The following is a 24359-nucleotide window of genomic DNA, read 5'->3' as shown; positions in this document are numbered from 1 at the left end:
TCCTCCGCGCTAAGCGCCCTCTAAATACTATGAATGCATTTAAGGAACGGAACATAAATTTAATATTGTCAAGGATTTGAAAATAACTTAATACTACGACGATTTTCGAAACATCATTGATTCATTTGCTGCTTTACATTAAAAAAGGACACAGGAACTACATATGTCTGGTGGCCTCAGCGCATGGATATAGATATTGTTCAGTAGGTTATGCGTATCAACCTTTTCAGTGCTAGAAAAGTTTCAAATGCGAATGTGGGGCTGATCTCATCCTACACGAATGTAGCCGACACGTTGTTAAAATTTGGGAGATCGTCACATAAAGTCGTCACTAAGGTCCAGGAGATACTTAACCGACGGAAATCATACCAGAAAAGATATAGAGGAGTAACGAATACTAGGATATGGCTGCTCGGCCTAGCCACAACAAAAGATCGGTGCCAGCGATGGGTGCCAGTGCTCGGACGAGGGCTGGTCCCGGTCTCGCTGCTGTTGGAGCATCCAGACACCCTACGGGGAGTATGTCCGACCAGAGAGCAAAATCGATCCTCAAAGAAGCAGTCGACGCTGTTGTTAATAGTTTTGCAAAGCACACTCATGGCTACGGAAGAGGTAAGATCTACTGTTGTAGTAGAAACACCGGGAGTGTTTTGTTTCTGGTCAACGGTAATAGTATACCGCCATAACATCAGCAAACGATTTGTGTTGTGTTGACTGTTGTGTTGTGGTGCGGTGTATGGCTTCAGTGTCAGCTCGATCGTACGCGTTTTTATTTCGATATGTTCCGTCACGCGCGCTTACGGCACACAGATAGGGTTTGTTTTCCATGCGGTATTCTAATTTTCAAAAGATAGTTTTGACATTTTTACCCTATTTGTTGTAATTTGTATCTCAAAAGCGAAAATTATCTCAATTAAATTTTATTGTATTGTTGTTTTCGTCGTCGCTACTAGATTAATTAAAATCAGAGAAAAGTGTTGTGAAGTGTGTGTGTGTGCATATGCTCTATTTCATGAGGTGAAAAAACCGGGTACATATTCTGTTCGAAACTCCAACTTGTCTGTCTCCCTACCGATTGACGTAACCGTGGTTGTACGGGGGTTGTACGGACGCTGCCTTTCCATGCAAAACCAGGCCATGGTACTTGGTATTCATATGCAGTGCTCCGCCCAAAATTTTGATCGTTATTGTGGTTGATTACATCATAAACCCAAGAAAAGGGGTATATCATTACTGATTACATGTACATGTAATTATATGTATGGAAAACGGTATTGTCAGGAAGAGTTCATACGATTAGATTTCTAACAATGTTGGGAGAGGCAAGTGTGCTATATAGTGATAACGGTGAAGCTGTTTTGAAAACAGAATAAGGAGGTGGTAGTACACTGCATGCACTGAGCGGCTCATTGAATTCATCATGATCATATTTCACGCTGAGTCACAACAATGGATTGCTATCAGCATTATGACCCTGACCTGGCAACAAATGGATACATAAAAATATAATTTGCTTAATTATGGTTTATATCTGTTTCACTGATTGCATTGTTAAGCAAACCATCAAAATCGTTCATCCAAATCACAGTTTTATTTGTCAAAATCGAGAACTTTACAAAAACTCATAACATGTTCAAGGATGTAGACACCAGGAATGCTGGCTGCACGCCTAGCAGACTTAATTAGACCCAGTGTCCACACTGGGAGTAACCCAACATATGTCTTTGTGAAAATCTCCAGACATTGAACTGTTGTATGTCTTTGATTAATTGGGTCAGTCAGGAGTTAGGTTAAGTTACAGACAGCGAATCAGTAAATCACATTCACAATTAGGACAGTCAACCAATAAATTACATCTCTGTTTTAGATCAGATGCTCTTACCCCACAGGCAAGGTCCCTGATGTCAGAGCATATGGTGACATTATTGTTTAGAGTCAAACAATCGTTAAATTCTCTGATTTCAAGGAAAATAATGATAAGCGTGCAAATGTCCTTTGCATGGTAATAAAAATAATTTTGTTGATTATCAGGGAAGTTTTTACATGCTACTTTACCGCACTGTAAAACACTGAGTGGAATAAAAAAGTGAAGGTGCTTTGACTGAATTGTTGTTAAATGAGATATAGCAATAGTGCAACAAATACTTTATAACCTGTCAAGGTGTTAAAATAAGAATCATACCCCACCTCTACTATCTATGTAAGGATTGAAGTGAGTAGGCAAGAATCCTAATTAACAATTCCACACCTACAATATGTAAAAAAACATGTATAAAGTGTTTGCTTGTGAAAATGTTTGTGGTGCATCCTATTCAGTCAGAGGATATGAGTAGTGAGATAAATGCACCTTGCTGATAGCAATCAAATGGTCACTGCTATGCATGGGCAACTTTTGTTGGCTAGCCCCAGGATGTCTGGCTGCATCTAATAGCCGCAGTCTACTTACTCTAACTATCAGACACTATGAGATCAATGAAAGTGTTATTTTGTTTTCAGACTAAAAGCCTTTGCTCTTCCATCAAGTGATACACTATTAGCTGAAATTTCTTTTGTAAAGATAGGAGGAATTTGGGGAATTTACAACAGTTCCCCAATTAAGGTTTAGTAAGCATCTAAATTAAAAAAGCAAAACTACCCATCTGTTATGAAAATTCTTTCAATAATTCTTTCCCAAGCTTGGTACAGTAGTGTAATTTATATACAAAAAGGGGAAGAGTAGAAATTTCTCTTTCAATACCGTAGTAAGCCAATTATGTAAATTGAGTATTTGTGTCAGACTGTTTGTTGAGAAACATGAGGATTTTAGAGGTTTAGGTATGTGTATATTGTCAGATATTATCTAGCACAGTAGAGGCATAAGGGAATGTACAATTACTACCATGGTGTATAGCAGAAGGTATCAGGCAAAGGTTGAATAACCTTTTTTTGTGATGGCCAGTACGCTGATCCAAAATCTGTGTTTATTTCTACCACCATTTTCACAGCTGTCTCTGTAAACACATATAAATGATAGTAGCCTACCCATACCATTCTATGGATGTACCATAGTGGTGTTGAACATTCCTTTCTCGGTGTTTATCTTTGAGGTCAAAGATCTGATGGTACATTCTACAAACTAAAGGAAAATTATGAGTAAGCCAACAAGAAATATGCAAGCTATGTTCAACTTCTGGTGTGGTGGTGTGAACTGCTACGGTGAATTTTTTTTAAGAGATGAATTTGTGCATGATAGCCAGTTGAATTCATTTCTTGCTAGGAATGCTGAAAGATTGACAAGAATACTGCACACTCACAGTAGTCCTTGCTGTTATTGTGTTATAGATTATAATGTACAATAATATGCATGCATACTGTAATCAATAGAGGGGTTGTTAGGTCACCTTGGTGGAAAAACAATTTTCAGATTTCCAAGGTATTTGACTATAAACAAATATGTGATTATGAAGAAGAAAAATGGGTGTTGTTGACATTTATAGCGCTGTACACCGCTGTACACCTCTGTAGTTTTCTGCATTGATATCTAGTGACATCAAAGCCTGTGAAATGTAGTTCTGCTTCATTGTATTCAATTCATGTATACAGAGAAGGTAGAGGTGTTTGGCAAACTGAGGAGAAAGTGTCCACTCAGGCTGAGCAGTGTTTGACACTAATACCAAACATCAATATGATCTGAGTCTTGCCATCAATGAATTTCAAAACTGACTTGTTTACAGGAGATTCAAAACACTTGAAAAAACCATTTGACTGGAACTTTCAGTGTGGCCCCTGGCAAATATGAGTCCTCTGAGGCTTTTTTGGCTGTATTAGCTTCACTCATACCTTCATCTTCACATGACATGATAGGAAAATGGCGTCAAGGTTCTTGGTGCTGGCCAGAAAACGATCGACCTATGCTGTTCATGATGCTTATTGGATCAACAGGAATTTTTTTGAAATACCTTGCCCACCAAGTAGACATTATGTAAGTGTAAATGGAGCATGCATGTGTTGACAGGATATCGAAAATTATTATGTTGCTTCTTAATATTGAACAAACAAAGGTATACCTTTTTCATTAGTCATAACACTGGTGAAAATAATTTAAATGTTGGGAAGTTGTTTTTCAAAAAGGGCAACATGATTAAAAATTGTGCGGTTCAGCTGTAAGCACAGAAGCAGAGGAATTGCGCATGGCTTCTAAAGCCTGCAGGTAGCTGATGCAGTTCTTTTTTGAATTAATTGTAAACATTGTGTGAAGCAACCTTGCATTGAGGGTTCCTCAGCAACAAGACAGCAGCCATGGAATTGTATTTTACCATGAATTGCCTGCAAACTTGATAGCAATTCACAGCAAACCAAACTATTGATAAAAATGGCATTCACCATTGCACCCTGACTTTGCCTACATTATGAGAAAGGTTATCTGTAAATATTTATATGAGGCAATCGTGCCTTTGTAGAGTATATTGTTTGCACTGTGAAACACTCAGGGCAGTTGTTGGTCTGTACTGACACTATGAATAAAAGTAAAAGGTACAGAACTGCAAAGGTGTGAACTTTTTTTTTCAAGAATTACATGTATGTGTGCCCTATTGGAGATTTTTGTCAAAACGCCTTGGAGAAGGTAGTATGCATTGTATGTTGATAGAGACTGTCTGAATGGCGGGAGAGTTCCAGCATACATATTAGGGACTGAAACCAATTCAACTGATTTCTTCTTTGTTTGGCTGAATGGCAGGAAAGAAAATCCCCCTTTGAAAGACAATGGAAAGGTTAGCTTCCTTGTGATTCCAAAATCTGAGAAAAACACTTGGAATACAAGAGTCCATTTCAGAATGGAATTGAGTTAATGACAGTTACACAAAATGGTGGAAATGTTATTCACCTATCTTGCAACTACTGATCTGTGGCTATATAACCCTCAGAGAGGAATTGTGGAACAAGTTTATAGAATTTTGTTCAGATAGAGAAATTAAAAGTTTTTGCAGCTTTTGCAGCTTGGACTCTCGGTAAAGTTGTCCTGATGGTCAAACAATTTGAATAGTTCATCACGAAAAGTCAAAGGCCGTGTTTGCCCTGTGTGTCCATATTGACACATATGGGAGTGACTGTCAGAGAATTAATTAATTTGACATTCAATGGTTGATGGTTAATGTTTTTACATAACAGTTAAACAAAGCCATTGTCAGATTCAAGGTGAGACATTGGTGCATGGAACTTATTACAAGGCACCATTTATGGTACTAGAGTGCAGCAAATGGCAGCCATCAGTGGTGGGAATCAGGATTGTGCGACTGCCAACACCCTGATGAATCACAGACTCCGTCTTGTGTAGGAGTTATTCACTACGGCATTGTCCTCCCCTGAATGGATACCGGCACCCAGTGCCAGACAAAATATTTGAGTATTATCCATTCAAATAAAGTGAGCAGGGCCTGTTAATGCATCCTGTCAGACAAACAGAGGGGCTTATTTAAACATTTGCCCATGATTATTGAAGTACACTTCTATTGATATGACATACAATGTAGACTGAAAAGCTTCTACACCCCTGTATATTGAACTCTTCCTTTCATGGCTTTCTGTTAAGTCTTTTGATAGAACTGTCTTGACACCTCTCCTTGTCACTGACATGATACAGTGATAGCTGCCACCTGTGTACCATACAAATTGGTGGTAGACAAGCTGTACATGTACCAGGTACTGCATACAGTGTACAATCTGGACGATGCATAGTAACCTGCAAGTTCATGTGCACATTCCGTCATCAGCCTTGTATGTCCACTCCCAACAACATGACAAAACTAAAGCAGTGTGCGATTTCATCCCTTAGGAATTAATTGCACAGTAATCACAATATCCATTTAAAAAACCACTAAAACTGAAATTTGTCGACAAGTACATGAAAATGTGGACAGTGACTGTGGGCATAAATGTTGCACCTTTCTAATGATTACTTACGTTCTCATTAAAAAAAGTGTAGTCACCATTTACCTGGAACCGCCAATTCCACAATTTGGGAAACTTCACTTTATCAGGATATCTTCACTTGATCAGGATGAACATGGTTAAAACAAGCCTCATTGAACATGGCAAATTTTCTTCTTTTTTTTTTATTAATGGTCAGTTTTGTTTCTTGTTGGAAGGTAGTAGCAGTGGTATTGTGTTAATCTATTTAGTGAATGAGAAATTAAAACTCAATCAAATTGACACATCTTGCAGTTCAAGAAAAATTGTGAGTTGCAATAGTTTTGTTGTTTCTTCTTGTGCGTTATTGCATATTATCTGTATTTATATAACTGTATCCATGATGTTGTAAATCACTTAAAGCTAGTCTACAAACTCTCTGTATTAGGTTTGATCCAAGGCTGTAGACCACACTGAAGCACACTTACCGGTACAGGCCTGCGTTGGCACCAGACTCTCTCATCAGAAAATTTACCCACCAGATTACAATTTTAACCCTTTTCCTGCCGAGCGCCCCTGTCCGTTATCCTGCCAAGTCGGTCAAAAACCGGCCCCCTTTTCCGTGTCTACAGAAGATAGGCTCTCCTGCACGCTTTCCTGCCAGGCATTTGGCGGGAAAATACCGCATTTTCGGGGTACGATTACCGACCATATACGTGTTAGACTTCAAAAATTTTTGCATGCCCGTATAGAGGGGCAACCGCTGATGAGGTTGTGTCCAGAAAATGACGAGGTCACGGGCGTTGTTTGCCCCGGGGGACGTGCACTTTTATGCCCTTTTCTAGCTTACTTTCGCGGAAGTAAAGCTCGTTCGCCGGCACGCACGGCCACACCGGGGAAACGTCACCTCTCTCGTGGGTTAGTAGAAGACCCAGGGGTTAGTGCTATGGGTGCGGGGAGCACCCTCAAACCTGTCCTGTTTCCCCTGGGTTGTGTCACTTGGCCACGTACTTTGAACGACTTGGAAGAGTCGCACATTGCAGTCTGCTTTGACGTAGTGTCAACGACATAGTTCCGCCATTGAAGGAAGGCGTGTACGTAGTTTGGCCAGTTCAGTGAACACTTAGCTCGTTAGTGTTACCGTTTCCTAACAGGTTAGTTGTGCAGTTGTTACTAAGGTGCAGTTTTGTACCACCTTAGCTCTGGACAGTGCAACTGCTCTATGCACTAACCCCAACGACAGATGGTTGGTACAACGTCTACGTCGCACGAGCACAGCCTCCGTTGGGCTGTGCCCCTCCCACGTGATACAACGCACGTTCATCCATTACTATAGCGTCCTTACGGATCTGCCAAAAACGAAAGTGGGGGTAAAAACAAAACAAACGAAAATATGCGATCATAGATAGTATTTTATTCGGGAATAATTTACATTATGCCGAACAATAAATCTCGGAGTCTGTCTCGACGTCCGAGTGCATGGTCCGTGTTTCAAAATTACAATCGGGGTGGCAGATCCGTGTTTCAAAAATTATAATAGGGGGAATTGTACAAAATAATCCGTCTAAACAAAAAACGAAAATATGCGATCCATAGATAGTATTTTATTCGGGAATAATTTACATTATGCCGAATAATAAATCTCAGAGTCTGTCTCGACGTCCGAGTGCATGGTCCGTGTTACAAAGATTACAATCGGGGGATTGTACAAAATAATCCGTGTTTCAATTTACAATCAGCGGGATCGTAAAGCACAAACAAACGGCACAACCGTGCTCAAAATGTGATCATGGTCCGTGTTAAGAATACAGTCAAGCCACTGTTAGGCGAAGCTGTCCCCTGTCCGTTATTTACGTCGGGTTCTCTTGCTGATGGGTGTCGTCGGGGCTGTGTCAGTAGAGGTCTGCACGCCAATGCTCCTCTTACCTCGTAGCATCATGCGATGATGAAAAGCCACAAAACACTCGCCCTCGTGAAGATGAACCCCGCACAGACTACATCCTTTGGACGTCTCAGACAGTCGTCCGCTCGCAGTGGTCTTACCCTCTCTGCTACATACTTTACAGCATTTCTGCCGCCCTCCAAACGGCTGACAACGTGCATCGGCTGATTTTGTGGATTGATGTACGAGGCAAGAGAAACAGTGGCCTCGACCTCTCTCACACTGGGCTGCGATCGCCCACAATAACCGCCAATGAGTTGTTTCCCGACACGCAGATGAAACATCTTATGGGTCAGCTTACTATCAGGGGTACATGCTTGAAGCATATATATGCATTTACCAGGGCAACATCAATCAGGTAACATGCCAGATATGTCCACCATCTGTGGTTCTTGCGCCCAGTGTGAAAGTACTTGCGCTTCTGGTTGGCTCGGTCGACGCCTCCCATGTACCGGCGATAATTATACAGCGACAGAGGCACTTGTCGCCGCTCGTCTCCCTCCCCCACTGGCACGCACTCCAAGGGTGGATAGACCGTATTCAAGATCAGCACCTGAGCGTTACTATCCTGATAAGCAGTGATGTTAAGACGAGAGTCCGTTCTGGTCGTGGCTTTCATATCCCCAACAGACAGAGGAAGGCGCTTCCTCTTACCCGGCGGAATTAATTGAGGGGGCATGGTGCGACGATTACGGCGGTTTTAAACTCCCGACCATGTAGATCCCGGTCTCCCTCAGCTCTCTTGCAGTAAAGACCGTGCTAAACAAGCGATCACAGAATAGGCTGTGATTATATCCACAGAATGGCTGGACCAGCTCCATCGTAATTCTTTTCACCACACCTCGCTCCTGCCGTCTCCATCAGTCCGATCCCGATATTTCACACCTAGGTACGGTGCAAAGTTAGCGATGTATGCAGTGGTGGAGTCGCACAGCTGCCATATCTTGAAACCGTCTCGATAGGCTTATGCGGTAATCTCTGCTTAAATTTAGAACGGCCCTTAAATCGCACCATGCCCTCGTCGATGGAGATCTCTCTACCCATCTTATAATTATTTACGCACCGGTCAACTATGGGCTCCATCCATGGATTGATTTTATACAGGGGATCCTCCTGACACCGACGTCGGCGGCGTGCCTCATCAGGATCACGACGTGGATGTTCTCTGGGTCTGCCAGATGAAAGTATCGCATAAGCTGCTGAAAGCGACTGCGGGTAATCACAGTAGAAATACCCTGGTTTCTCAGAAAGGGATCGCTAGACCAATAATCCTCCACTGATGATTTACGGTCGATACCCATACAGACTAAGACGCCAATGAACGCCTGCACCTCTCGGTAGTCAGCGTTACGCCAGTATTTATCTATTTTTCCTAGCGATATGTCGCTGGTGGAATTTGGCGTATTTATTAGTCTCGTCCTTGGCCAATCTGATCAGTGTAGCTGGAATAAACTTTAAAAAGTAATCGAGCTCACGGGCGTGGCTGGGCAAGGTGAAAGTCGGTCCTCTCTCATGGTCAAAATCGGTCTCCTCAAATATATTAGCATCGGTAGTCTCCGACATACGCCAGACAGGAGGGGTGTCGTCCTCCGCCAACACAGCAGCAACGTCATCATCGTCGTCAGAGCTTGCCTCACCTACATACTGCCTGTCATAAAAGTCATCGTCCTCTGCCGCATCCTCGTCAACCTCCGAGTCGGACTCAGCGGTGATATCACCGTCGTCTGGGCGTCTGGGCCTGAACTCGCCCGTAGCGGCATCAAGGATCATATCTGGTCAAAATCAGGTGGGCTATCCTGATAACGAACCCTCCGCACTATCTTTTTCGGCGGGGACATCGCAGCACACGAAACTATGGCAGGAGCGGGCTCGGCAGCCTCTGCTGATGACGAGGACTCAAGCTCTTTCGCACTGGGCACAGGAACCTCTCCTGACGCAGGATGAGGGCTCATAGTAGCAACAGGTGGTGTCTCTCCCGGAGCAGCCGGGGGAGAACCAATGGCATCAGCCGTCTCATTACTCACTGTCTCACTAGCAGCAGCAGACGTAGTCTGTGCAGGTGAAGTATCTCCCACAAGAGCAGATGTAGTCTCTGCAGGTGAAGTAGTCTCTCCCGGAGCAGCCGGGTGAGAACCACTGGCAACCGGTGACCCGTCATCATCCTCATCGGCAGAACGATCGCTCTTACGTTTACGCTTACCACTGGGTTTTTCAGCCGGAGATTGCTTCGCCTTACGGGAGCGTTTCTTGCCCGACTTCTTAGAACGTTACTAGGGACATCACAACGATCGCTACCACTACCGCCGGAGACTCTGCATCTTTGAGCTTCAGTCGTCTGCTCGCCTTCAGAAAACTTTTGCGGTCCGTCAAGCTCATGTCTGGAACAGTGTCGACAGACTAGCAGGTCCCTCCCTTTTAAAGCCACAGGGAAACAAAGCCCTGGACATGATTGGACGCAGGGGTGTTAATATATGCATCCACCTGTTATTATAATGGACCTACGGCAATCAGTCCACCAACCGGCGCTGACATTCCTACCCGTCATGTAAATTGCCTGTCCGCACCATTTGATATGCTAATAATACTCATTTGCGATGCAAATCCCTCGAGCACTTAGCATAACATAGTCAATGTCATTAGCATCTCAACTTGACATTCCGTCCAGCTGGGTACGTGGCATGCGCACCTGCCACCCAAGGACGTTGGCCCAAGCCCATGTTTAGTACGGGTGGGAAACCCGTATCTTTAACCTCATGTCCCTTCTAAGTACCTGCGCAGGGCGTATTGTCATCCAAGTCGGTGACAAGCCAACCCGACAGATCGCCCATTAAGCAGTAATGGACTGGCCGTCTCGTTCTTGTACGGCAACGAACAGTGCTTCAGCGGCTTGTTTAGGTCATAACCGTCGCCTGCCGAGCGGCTTACCCAACTAAGGCGGTCAAAGATGAAGGATGCCAAAATTGTCAACGGCTTTCTCGGCCTCGTCCGTTGGGCAAACATGGCTCCTTCAAATAACGTGGCCAGCACGTCTACGTCATCAGCGGTGATGACGACCCGTCATTGACGCCTGAGTGCGTAAAACTCGGAATATACCGACAGGTACCTCTACCTGAGTCGGTCATACTACGGTATAAACCAAACACAGGTCTGCCAACTCCCGTTAGACTCGGCCGTTAGCCGAACTTCACAGGGACAACATAGGCGTAACAAGTCGGTGAACAACGGTTCACGCACCTAACCGCAGCTGCCAAGTCGGTGAACAATGGTATCAAATTTTGAGGCCATGTTCCTGAATGGCAAGGCTGAGGCGGTGTGTTTCGTTGCACGGCTTGAACGTCTAGAGCCAAGTGCAGCCGACAACGTCCGACATCTGAGTGGGTAGTCTTTTCGAGAAGGTAACAAGTCGGTTAAAAGCGGTGGTTACCCTTCACAAATGTCGCTCAAGTCCGTTCGGATCAGTTCCATGTCAGGGACTAATCAAGCCGAGTCCGTCAAATCCGTCCGCACTTCCCGTCAATCAGGACCAAGTCCGTGATTTTCGTCTCGCACCATTGGCAAAAAATTGCACCGCCAGCTGAGGCGGTCTTAGGCGGTTGCCTTAGAGAAAGCCGAGTCCGTCAAATCCGTCCGCACTTCCCGTCAATCAGGACCAAGTCCGTGATTTTCGTTCTCGCACCATTGGCAAAAAATTGCACCGCCAGCTGAGGCGGTCTTAGGCGGTTGCCTTACAGATTAGCGTTGCCGAGACGGTCAATTTCGGCCGCAATCTATGTAGTGCCTCAGAGCCAAGTTAACCCAAACTCCGCTAGAATACGTCAACGTGCTAACCTGCCAAGTACGCTACTCGTCCCCCCCAAAAAAACCAGTCCCCCACCGGGGTGGGGGACTGGCTGGGTAGCTTCCGCACCTTTCCCTGTCGTTGGACTCTCTGTGAACCCATTTCGAGAGCAAACGCCGTTCCTCGCCCAAAACCTGTCCTCGAACGACCCCTAGCGCGAGCAAGGGTTTGCTACACGTAGTTCCGTCGACTAGGCAGGAAAGGGGGTACCAAAAAGTAGCCCGATTTCCACCGCCTTGGCAGGATAACGGCCGTGGCTGCTCAGATTCTAGCTACACCGAATTTCAAGCGGATTTTCACCGACTTGGCAGGAAAAGGGTTAATGGAAAACAAAAAGGCCACCACACCTCCATAATCCTCTTACAGACTAGAACAAAGGCGATCCCAGGGATCGCCAAAAAGGCCTTTAAATAGTTACATGTGGCAGGAAATTATGGATTTCGTATCTATCTCACATGAATCTCTGTACATCACACTTTGGTATACATTTGTAGAATATTACTATAGACTTTTTCTACATTTTCTTGCCTTCTGAGTTTCTGATCAGAGAGATACAATTTATTTGTAGTCGTTAATTTTGAAAATTGTTATCATGTCAATGCCTTCAGTTTCCATTTTACCCTACTAGAATTATACATGTATGAGTGAATTAGTTGGACTGCTTTTGTGGGCATCTTGAAAGTCTGTATGTATGATGTCCTGTAGACTCTATACTTACTGTCTTCTGTTCCTTGCAGTTAATGTTGTGGAAGCCCTCCAAGAGTTTTGGAACATGAAAGCAGCCCGGGGTGCTGATTTGAAGAATGGTGCGCTGGTTGTCTATGAGTCAATACAGTCAACTAGTGCTCCATATGTCTGTTTTGTAACTCTGCCGGGAGGGAGCTGTTTTGCAAGTTTTCAGGTAAATCACAATTGATGATATTTGCCAACGTAAATTTAACCCTTGCACAACAATAGTTTAGACTATAACACATTGTTATCAATGGTGAGTGTGGGAAATAGGGGTTTAACAGATTGAATCAAAGGCATTATTGACTCAGTTTCAGCAGAGACATATTGGAACCCTGAAATTAATGTGTCATGCATGTTTGTTTGTCTACAGAACTGTCCAACCAAAGCTGAAGCCAGGAGGAGTGCTGCCAAAATTGCCCTGATGAATTCAGTGTTCAATGAGCATCCATCTCGGAAGATATCCCATGAATTTATTGAGAAAGTTGTGGCGGAAGCAAAGAACTCATTCCAAGTAAGTTTTAAATTTGATAACCTCCAGCATTCATAATCATCATAAATAGCATTCACTGTCAGTTACATATTCACTTTTTTTTAATCTGACGAATAAGCCTGATTTACACGTCAATCCTTTTATCACATTATAGTTAATGTAAAATTATACTGAGTAATCGTACTGTGATTTAAAATATCAAAATGAGTAAAATCTTTCATACAGGCAAAAATTGAAACGTTTCAGCGACTTTATTTGTGATTTGTAAACACAGGGGATTAATAGTTTGGGTCCGCTCGTGTCCATACTCACAAAATTAAGCCATTGTTTTGTATTTAAGACGTCTTAATGCGCCCTCTCGAGTTCAAAAGGTGTGTATGGCCAAGCATACTGCATAACAAGATGGCTGAAACGAACGACGTCGTACTGGCTGTAAAGAATGTGAAAGAGGCTCCCCACCCAACTATCCAAAATGTTTTTGTGTCGAGTTTGTGTTTTATTCGTTTCTAAATTGTGTTCCTACATTCTTATCCGATTGTTTGTGTTAATAAAAATGTTTGTTTCGCCTCGCCATAAGCTTTCCTCACACAAACAAAACATTACCGTCCACACTAATCCAAACTTCCCTACAAATATCCGAGGCGAAACAAACATTTTTATTAACACAAACAATCGGATAAGAATGTAGGAACACATTTTAAAACGAATCAAACACAAACTTAATGACTCAATCGAATATTTTGTTCCCAATTAATAAATCATATAGACAATCTCAATTCTCGGTTTATGGCAATTTTTGTCGACTGATAAAAGTCTTTCATCTTCAACATTCCATTCTAATTTCACCTACGGTATATAATATCCTAAACTCCTGTGACTTTCCTTCTAAACGTTGATTTGCCTTGTGCACCAAAGAGATGCTGTATTTTATGCCAAACGATGAAAAAAATGTGAAGAAATAACCATGTATCAGTCAGTACGGCAGGCGAAACCCGGACGGCCATACCGATTGGAGACAGAGCAGAGTAGATCGAAACCCAAACGGGGTGTTATTATAGGAAAGGCGGTGACTTATTTTACAGCTGAATAAAATGCTGTCTCTGGTTGTGTAAGTCTGTTGATCGAAATATATATTTTGTTCCCAGTTGATTAATCATGGGGGATGGCAGTCTCGATCTCCCTTTATGGTTCGATATTTACTGACTCGTTCCCTCTCATTTTTGTCAATCAATGAAAGCATTTTCGTCTTCCATATTCAATATTACTTTGACCGATGTTACATCCTGACCTATACTGTCATTAGTTTTGACCAACGTACAAAGATATTGCCCATGCGTCCGGCTGATGAGATGTTTGCAAAACGGTGAAGAAATGGGGGCCCGGGAGACATCGATGTCAGTCTTTCCGGACTGTTTACATGTAGCTAATAGGGATATCAAAGGAGATGAATCAGTTAGTTGAATAAAACATAACTTTTCGGACTTATTTTATGTCAATTTTGTCAATGTCGGACTTTTGATTCAAGAGAAACCAGAATCACCTACAGAGATGTCTGTATTAAACACGACGCACAATTGGGAATAGTTTGTTATGCTACTGTCGGTCTCAGTCGTGGTGTCTCTCCCATAAAATTTCGAAGCTATAGGTCTACACTTGTCGTTTCGATTCACAGGTAGCGGTACACCGATGACCAGATATTGTACTGTTCTTAAAACTAGTCTAAGCAATTTTACGACACTGCACTATTTGCCATCGTGTCTCCCCGTGAACGTCCTTGAATCTATGGACGTGACCATTGTTTTACTGCGCCCATTAGAGTGTAAACCCCTGTCGTTACCAGCAGAATACTTTTTAAAGTTCTGTACATCAGTGTACACTGTGTGTATAAGCCCTAAACCTAGTTTAATTCAATTATGGAAAGGTATTAAAGAATAAAGGGTCGTTACAGTTGCTAAAATTGCGAGAAAAACGGCACTTTTTACTCAAATAGTCCTATTCACAAGCTCTATTGTTTTAAATCACGTCCATGGTGTGCTGTGATTTTCATTCTTTCGTGCAATTTCATTCGCTTGAAGCAATTATCCTTTCATTTGACTGCTCTGTGGGACTCTTCTGAATATGTGTTTTGGATAAAAAGAACTCTACAGTGAAAGACATAAACTTCGACGGTGATAGGTATACAATATCGGTTCTCGACGGTGATAGGTATACAATATCGGTTCGATGTGTGAAGATATACAGATTACAAGTTATTTTAGAAGTTCTCAAAACCAGTAAAAATAATTCTGCGCGCCACTTATTGATAATTTCTTCTTGTGAACGTCCTTGAATCCGTGACCGCGACCATTGTTTTCGAAGTGTTCGACGGTGGATGATCGGTAGATTAATGAAGATATATGTTACTGAACTATCGTGTGATTGTTTAATAGCATGGTTAGGTAATAGACGGTGTAGTCTGTAGAGGCGGTACGGCGAAATTCCACGGCCCAAGGGAGCGTACATCGCATGGTTTCTTACAACGATCCATAGACAGAGCCGTCGGTTTCCATAGCTACTACGTGAAATCCGGCCTCACCGATGTCCCGGGCCGATGTCCCTGTCCTGATTCGGAGAACAACTTTCAAGCTCCGTGTGAGGTTCAGATGTCCGATTTTTTCATATTCAAAAGGCTTATTGATTTACAGAGAACGCCCGTCTTGTTTTTAGCTTTAACTTAGCGCAAGATGGCAATTGAAAATTCAAAGCCAAATAGCCAGTGGGAAAAAAATAGATGACTCGCTCTCACCAGCGGTTGAGGTCGCAATGAAAAAAAAATCGAAGTCTCTGAAATCGGTATCATTGCTCCGCCATGTTTATTGTTGGTTGTAAGGCCAGTTTTAAGTCACAGACTTTCTTCAAGGTAAAGTTCATATAATTGCCATACCGCGAAGTTCCCTGTGCATTTCAATAGTCTATTTGGAAGCAAAAGCGCCACAGACATTCGATCGATGGTGATGAACTTTCTCCAGGGCGTGACATGTCACCAGTTACGAACTTTACCGGTTTTCGATACGAAATATGCAATATATTATCAGCGTTGTTCACGTTGTGTTTTGAGTTTGATATGGAATATAACAGGAAAACACTAACAATTAGAGTGACGATAGAGACCATGCCCGATACGGAAAAATTGACATCAACTACTTGCAATGAGCAGTGACCTGAAACTTCAGACTGATATATAAATGTCGACAATATAAAACATTGAAATGCCGGAGAGAGAGAGGGAGAGAGAGGTTTACGCGGTCGCGAACTGATTATACTCTTTCGGATATGACTTCGGTGTAGACGATACACGGACATCGAAAATGTACACCTACTTTCCAGAAATTCGACTAATCTTATAATAAAGAGTGGAACAAATCCAAAAGTGTTGGTGGAAGTAAATCTTCAGATGTTGGTTTTCTAAAGTTAGATAATACTTACAGAAATATGGTCGTCATAGTCTTCTTTTAAAAACAATTATCTTCAACACCACGTTTCTTATGATCGGTGATGTCATTTTTTATTATTTTTACAAACTTTCAATGCATCAAACGCTATAAGACTATCTCATCTGCCTGTCAAGGAGTTACAATATATTTCCAAGGGCTGGCACACGATGTCAACTTACGTGTCGTCCGTCGAGCGGCCGGTGGCAGTCTCACAGATTGTTCCGTTTGTAATCGCGGCCACTTTGATTTTGATGTGACACCAACGTGCGTTTGAGGTTTTTTTGTTACGAAATTTGTCGACCTCACAAAATTTCACAGTCCATGCTTTGAAGCAGTCTCAACATGGCAAACATGTCTCGCTTAAATTTCATCCTCGTCGTTCCAAATTAAATTCGACCACTAAATTATTTCGGCAGTTTTAATTCCCTATTAATTCGACGTTTTTCAAATCGTAATGAATTTTTTCTGGTCGAATTGATAGGGTTTTTGGTAGCAAGCTTATCTCTTCGTCGGACCAGTATACCGCGAGATGTATACGTAGTACTGTGTTCGACAGCCATGGCGAAAGTGAATATTGTATATTGGTTGTTGTTTGTTTTATGTTACAAATACCTGTCGCGTGAGGGCGTTTGAAACGCTTCTGAAGCGGCTCAGTCTGTCCACACAGCGATTTGCGGATAGAGTTAATCCCTACAACGGCTCTGGTCAGGCCGACTAAACCGTCTCAAATCTGAAACGCTTCAGAACCACTTCGGAGTGTCCACACATAACTTTCTGTGTCAGTATTGGCCCAGAACCGTTTCAGAGACGTTTCAATGGCCTGTGTATGAACGGCATAATGAGTAAAATCTTTAAGTAAGGGCATTGTTTAACCCTTTTTCTGCTAAGTTCATATTTCACTATCAAGTCAAGTTTGTTTAAACTAGTGAACCACAATATGTCCCATTTGGTGCATTTTAACAAAAAATTGAACATTTGGAGGTCTCTGAAATCAGGGATACTGTAAACAGGATTTTTATGGACTAAAGTTGTTAGAACAGACCAAGTCAAATGGTTGAAAAGACGTATGGTTTTGGCTCAATACCCCTTTTCACTAAGTTTGCTGATGGGGAAGTGAAACTGCCTGGCTGGGAGAGGGTTAAATTTGTGAGCACATACCATATTTCACATTTATGTCACATGATCACTGCTACTATAGGAAAGTAAAGTTTTTTAGCACACCTGCCAAATACAGAAATTTGTAGGTATGTCGTTCTGGCACTGATGTCTCATTTAGTCTTCTGAAGACTACACAATAATCCCATTAAATGGTGCAAGTTACAGGATCTTGTATGTTTCCACATCAAAAAGTATTTTTCAAAAGTGTGCCTGTATGACTTGGTATGCTCTGTTAAAAACTCATAAATGTTGTACACCATCATGTGTAAACTTAGTTAGCAGTTATCTCAGTAACTGTAAACAAAATATATTCAGGCGTGGATAAAAATAGACATCGCCAGAGGTCATACAGAGTATTAGCCTTAGGACGAACACTGTAGTCTGCAGACAGAAGAATTCCTGAAGTTTTCAAACTCAGGAAAGTGTACATGTACACTCAATTGTCTTTATAATGATGACTTTCACTGAAGAAGGAGGATCTTGCTCCAAGACCAGTGAATTATAATGGGTTTGTGTTTGGAGGTACTGAGCTCTCTGTCTTCACAAGGAAATGGAAATTGACTGTTTGTTTACTGCCAACGCTGAAAGCCAGCAAGAAAACAAAGAAAGAGCTAGCTTTACTGAAAGGCACAAGCTTAACTTTTCTGTCTACTCTTCAACATTTACTTACAAGATCATAGAAACTGCAGTTTATTCTTGTGTCATGGTCAAAGTGTTTATCTTGTAAGAATACGTCAAAGATACATGAATTTGAAAGTGATGTCCAGCTACTCTCTCCTTTTCAGTGGCTTCAAATTGAGTGTTTGTCAGGTAATCTGTTGCTACCTCTGACGTAATGTAGCTGCTCAATTAGGGGATTAGTCATTTAAATCTGACAAATGCAATTGAAATGTAATTCAGGTTAGCTTGCAAATGAAACAATACTGATGTCTAAGGTATGCGTCAAGACAAGGGGTTGGCTCAGAGCCAGAGGGGCACTGAAACTGACATGGCTAATCCACCAGAGACTCAATAGTTCCACTGTAATCAGTGCAAAGTCAGTTAAAGTACCCATCAGTGCTCACCAATAAAACAGCTCTTTTTACCACATCCCTGTTGACCTTGAGGGGTCATATCCTGGGTAGATGACACAAGTTTTTGTATTCATGATGGCGATTTTAGGGGGTGCATTGTTTGTAAGTGTCACCATATCAATTTGAACTTCACTGATTATACAAAAAATATACTTGTTTCATCTGATTACAGATGTTTGAAATACACCATTGGCATTAATATGTCCGACTCTTTATGTAAGAAATTAGTGCTGTGTTTGTTGTAAATGGCTTACACACTACGTTACCCTGATAATTGTCCTACTGATTGATGTACTTAATTCGTGGTTTATCCTCATTGAATCCTTTTCTGAACATTGTAAGTTGCTTTTGAATTTGAGCTTGAAACACTATATGATGGCTTGTGAGCTTACTGACTTGGAGTGTTCAATAATTGGGCAGATCGTCCATGTAGCCGACACGAACACGAAGTGTCTGTTACCGGCTGCCAAAAACTATGAAAAATAGTAAAGAATGAGCTACAAAATCACTATCAGTTTTAAGTTGCAGGTAGAATAAGTCTGTGCCTTTGTAAAAAATACTATAAAAATAGTAGAAAGTGAAGAACCAGCTGAAAGTTAGTTGAGGAGACCTTAACCGCATATCATTTGCATCTCATTGTCGGCTACATGGACTGTGTGCCAATAATTGACATTTCATCAGCCCTATACATTGTCATTGCAAATGAGTGTACCATGTAGTCATCACCCTCTCATGTCAACACTGTGTAGATTGTGCATTCCAGATATCAATACTTGCGTTGTGATAATATTCTAGACACTGAGATAGCTATCAATACTTGCCTTGTGATAATATTCTAGCTTGTAGATCACTCTTCATCCTTGTAATTGTACTTCAAGAGAACATAGACTTTGATAAGTTATTGACAACTTTGATATCACTACATTTTCAGTGAAACCCTTTTTTGTCCTCTTAATGTCAATCTGTTTTATCAGGCTGACCACAGTGCCATTCAATGCAATACTACATAAAATTGACTTTAAAGAGTTTGTTGTGATGCCAGTACTGTGTTTTAGTGTTGACAAATTTTGAGAAATATCTGAAGCCAAGATGAAAGATGTTTGATAGCACACTACAGTGGTTGACCTCAGCTGTTTTACCATTGAGAGGATACATTCTACCTGCAGTTTCTCAATGAAATGTTTACGTTATTTTCATTAAGTAGTGAAATAGATGTAACAATACCTAGTGAAACTTTTGTCAGAGTGACATCTTACATTTTGAAGACTGCTGTAGTTGAATAACACGAAGAAATGCTTGCTGTTCATTCTTAATGAGAGGAAATAAAGTGAGGTTATGTAGTGTACAGATTTATGGGCAGTATCTCTGATACAAAATTTCCTATACAGTACAAGTTACCCAGATAATTTCATTTTAAGAAACATGAAGCAGTTATAGTAGGTCTTTACATCACATCTGTTTCTTGTATTTTCCAGGGCAGTGACGAAGACGCTGATAATCCCAACACTGGAATAGGGGCTTTCCGCTTCATGCTGGAATCCAACAAAGGGCGGACAATGTTAGAATTCCAGGAGTTGATGACAGTCTTCCAGTTACTACACTGGAATGGAAGTCTGAAAGCAATGAGGGAGAGACAGTGCTCACGACAGGAAGTGTTGGCACATTACTCACACAGGGGACTGGATGACGACATGAGGAGTCAAATGGCACTGGACTGGATATCAAGGGAACAGGAGACACCATCCATCATTGCCAGAGAGCTAGAAATTGCCAATCAGGAAATCGAAGCTGCAAGAGTGGCCGGAAGGGAACTGAGGTTTCCTAAGGAAAAGAAGGACATTTTGGTGTTGGCATACAGTCAGCTTGGATCTGTGTAATCGTGAACTCAATGGCATGAACTTGAAAGTTAAACTACAACAATCTCAAATTTTTATGACGTTATTGATTTGCACCGTTGATCTTGTTAGTCATGAAATTCTACGAGAAGAAACCAGGTTTCATACTCCATAACAAATGTAGTGAAACAATGTAAGTGCCTTACTCCATTGGTGCCTACATTCTCTTTAGTAAGGAGAGTACACTATACAACTTAATAATTTCACTATACAACTTGGTCAGAGGATATTCATCAGTGTTGAAACCATTTTATATAGATTTTACAAGTATTGAAAATTGATTGTCTCATGAGTGGATGAAACTTCCACAAACGCCAATGTTTCATAAGAATTGTCTTAAATGAATGCGGTTACTATCAGACTAACACGATACATGGCTCATTGTTTTGTTTTACTGTATTAGCTAAGTTTGCAAACTTCAAGTATAATGGACTCAGTCATGTTTATTTGATTTATGTTGCCTAGGGTGCCCTGCATATTTTACATTGTAAAAAGTGAAAATGTAGCCTCCCTAAGATAATGTTCAAACACAGTGTAGATTATGATGGTCCACTATTCTGCAGCCTTACCATCAGGACAGTCAAAGCAATCCCTGATCCTTTGAGAGTCTGTTCATGAGATACTTGATTTATTTGCTTCAGACTTATGCCAGCATGAAGTCTTGTTCAATGTGTAGGGTCTGGTAAGCTGTCTAATGTGCAGTGTCTTGGAAGATTTTAGCTAATTGAATGGCTGAAACTGATTGTCGTTATTAAATAATTTCTGAACAGCCAGTCAGCTACTCAATAGCCCTGGTTTCAGACTCCTCAATTTTCTGTAAATAATGACAATCTACCAATCAGATATAATCTTCTGAGCCGCTGTGCATTATCAGTCAAGTCTATCCACACAATGGATCAGGTAATGCTGTGAGTGTTGAGAAATTTGAACCTTGGACATGCCTCGTTACATTTTACAACTTTTCATTGGTTTCTCTTAACAGCAATTTAGTGTGAGCAAATGCTGCAGCCTTGATTGCTGAAACAGTCATTTTACAACTTAAAGATATCCTTGAATTATATCGGATAGCGTCCAAGGTATACACTAATTGTAACACGTGGTGATAGTGTGCTAAGTGTTTTCACTTTCTGTGTCCATGTTTATTACTGGAACTGCATCGTGTTTTCTTGCACACAGTAAGCAGAGCTGCTTACACAATATACCAAATTACCCTTTCCTGATGAAGTTTACTATCATGTCTGTTTGTCCACTTTCCTTGAAGTTAGGGGCTCAATTTGTCATGTTCACAACTGCACTGTTTTTATTTGTTTGATTTACACATCCCCAACATTGCGTAAAACAACTCATAGCGTTTGATGTAAGGTCTGTACTCTGTACTGATATACAGATAATGACATTGAAAGAGAAGTATTCGTGATAAGATTACAGCAAAATAGAAGGCAAGTGTTTACATGTGACTAAGATTTAATCAACCACTAGGATGTTCAAAGTGTGAATCGCATCAGTTACACAATTAGAACACTATGTGTAGTTTTTATAAGGCTTTGCCCTTGAAACATTTCATAACTGTTCACTGATGAAAATCACTCCAGGTTTTCTCGTAATCATGTATTTTAGTGTGACTTCTCTCATCTAAACTTTGTGTGAACAGAATTTAATGTGACGGTGCTTCAAACTGTCGGATTATAGATTTAATAAAATTGACAAAATTGGATTCAAGTGAGAAACAAGTGGAAAGTAAACTTCCAAAGTGGTCCCATAGCGATTATAATGTTTTGATAAAACTTCCGTGCTGTTGGACAGAGAAATTCATTATGTGAGTTGCCCATGTAGTATGTCCACAAAAAATGATGTTCTGTTGCAAACATGTAAGTGTTATGCATCAATTGTAAATTTATCTGAAAAAAGACAATTTCATCTTAATCAGAAGAAATATGATTTGTATAATTCTATAAATTTCAAATGACTGCCACTTTGTCATAATTTATTTCATAGTTCCTGAAAGCTGATATTGCCACGGTATTTTTTAGCATTTCTAGATAAGAAGCTGTGCGTTTCTGATTTGAACTGCTCTCAGACCAACTTTATATACCTGAAGCATAGCTGTACACCATTACTACCAGTTCAAATTACAGAAATAAAAACATTTCTGGTTGTAATTACTTTACTTATTCTTAAACTAAAGGTATAGTTTGAATGTTTTTCTATTTTACTGATATTTTGTGTAGCTTGAAGCATAAGTTTTATTATTTGAAGGTATGTCACCTGCAATTTAATTGCAAGCTTTAAATTTCATACACCTTTATATCAGTCTGTTGAGGCTGCATTGTGGTTTTGAAAGGTGGACTGGTATTACAATCATAGATTTCAATTTATTTTTCAAAGTTAAGGTTTGTTACTCTTGCTGTCATGTTTGTATAAAACTGTAATCAGAAAATGGTTTGTGTTTTCTGTTGTAGAAATACAGATTTATGCAGATCAGGTTTTTGCAAAGCTGTCGTAAGTGTAGCGTATGTGAATTTTGTGTAGTGTTACAGAAAAGAGAGAGAAAAGGCTTTCAGTTGTTTTTGACAGCTAGTGAAATTTCTAGGTGTGTAAACCTTACACATGGTTTAGTTTATTAATGGTATTAACTGTGGCATGACAATAATTTTTGCTGATTAATTGAAGTAAGTGGAACATATTTCGGTCAGATAGTTGTTGGTTTTGTAAGATAATATGTTGTTTATGTAAAGAGCCGTGGCAATAACCATATGTGTATGGGTTGATCAGCACAGTCCATTGGTACTGTCACCATAGTCCACTTGGGTATCATCAAGTGATATTTAAAAAATATTGTAGGAACAACCACGGCTGTTGTCATTGTCAGGAGTTATGTTCTATGAGCTATGTGTGTGTACATTTGAATCTGATAATATGTGCAATATTATTTCTAACTGCTGTGTAGATTTTGGTGTGGTAGAATCTTCATTGAAGGTATTTGTACAGGCTGCATAGATTAATACTGTTACTTTGTATTAGAATTGCAAGCAAATTCCATTCTTTGCCGGTGTGATGTATGACTTTTTTATTACTCACTAAATCTGTCAATTATTTTTAACTATTCTGACTCCTATTACTGTATTCAATCTATTGTTATCACTACTCAGACTAGTCCAAATATTGTTATATTTTTAACAGCCCTCTTTTACGACAAATAAATATATTGAAATTATATTGCTGATGTTAGTGTTTGCTATGATTCAAGCCCTGAGTAACTTCACCTAATTTTGTCTGTTTTCATGAAATGATGAGTCGCTAGTGAAAATATGAGAAAACTCTCTGATTAGCTTTTTATGCAGCTATCCCTGAATACTGCCACCTCACCTATCGTGCAGTACTTGTCAAGACATCATCAGTAGATTAGAATAGAAAAAAGATAACTGTTCATATCTAGAGTTCTGTCCTCTAGTTTAACCATTTCTCGCCAATGCAGTCATTTCTTCACATCATTTTACCCTGAAGTGCTCTCAAATTGTCCATATAGTTATCAGTCCAATGTCTGGTGTATTACTCATGCATACTGACCCTCCAAGTTTGAACTGCCATTTGAACAGCGCCCTCAGCAGTTGACACTCACAATGAACTTTTGCGCATATCAGTAAATGACAACCATATGAAATTAGTTTGAATTTTTGTACTAAGGTTAGTAATAGTTTCCCGTGTGTACCCTCCCATTTTGTGTTACGTTGCCACTGAAAACGTCCCGGTCCCATTGTATTCTTGTCCGATTAGAGCTTCTGCGTGTGTTTTACGTTAATTAATTGAGTCAGCTCAGTGGGCTCTACGCAATAAGGGAGCGTTCAGTTTTTACGGCCGGGGGGGGGCGGCAA

General features: G+C 40.9%; 1 protein-coding gene across 1 annotated transcript; it reads left to right on the top strand.

The window, feature by feature from the left end:
* Nucleotides 1-202: 202 nt before the first annotated feature.
* LOC139139866 (protein limb expression 1 homolog) lies at nt 203-23701 on the top strand. Its single transcript, XM_070708808.1, has 4 exons — nt 203-612; nt 12404-12567; nt 12769-12909; nt 20068-23701. Exons 1-4 carry the CDS (start codon nt 405-407, stop codon nt 20467-20469), a joined length of 915 nt encoding a protein of 304 aa, XP_070564909.1. The 5' UTR covers nt 203-404; the 3' UTR covers nt 20470-23701.
* Nucleotides 23702-24359: the final 658 nt, after the last annotated feature.

This window comes from Ptychodera flava, chromosome 9, assembly GCF_041260155.1.
Source record: "Ptychodera flava strain L36383 chromosome 9, AS_Pfla_20210202, whole genome shotgun sequence".
Classification (NCBI taxonomy): domain Eukaryota; kingdom Metazoa; phylum Hemichordata; class Enteropneusta; family Ptychoderidae; genus Ptychodera; species Ptychodera flava.
The sequence above is the reverse complement of the archived record's forward strand: the minus strand, read 5'-3'. Positions and strand labels throughout refer to the sequence as shown.

Bases quoted from the DNA above. Each gene is read 5' to 3' on its own strand.
- LOC139139866 (XM_070708808.1), top strand. From the start codon at position 405: ATGGCTGCTCGGCCTAGCCACAACAAAAGATCGGTGCCAGCGATGGGT. The intron at 613-12,403 runs GTAAGATCTACT...TGTTCCTTGCAG, and splicing joins CACTCATGGCTACGGAAGAG to TTAATGTTGTGGAAGCCCTC. The intron at 12,910-20,067 runs GTAAGTTTTAAA...TGTATTTTCCAG, and splicing joins AAGCAAAGAACTCATTCCAA to GGCAGTGACGAAGACGCTGA.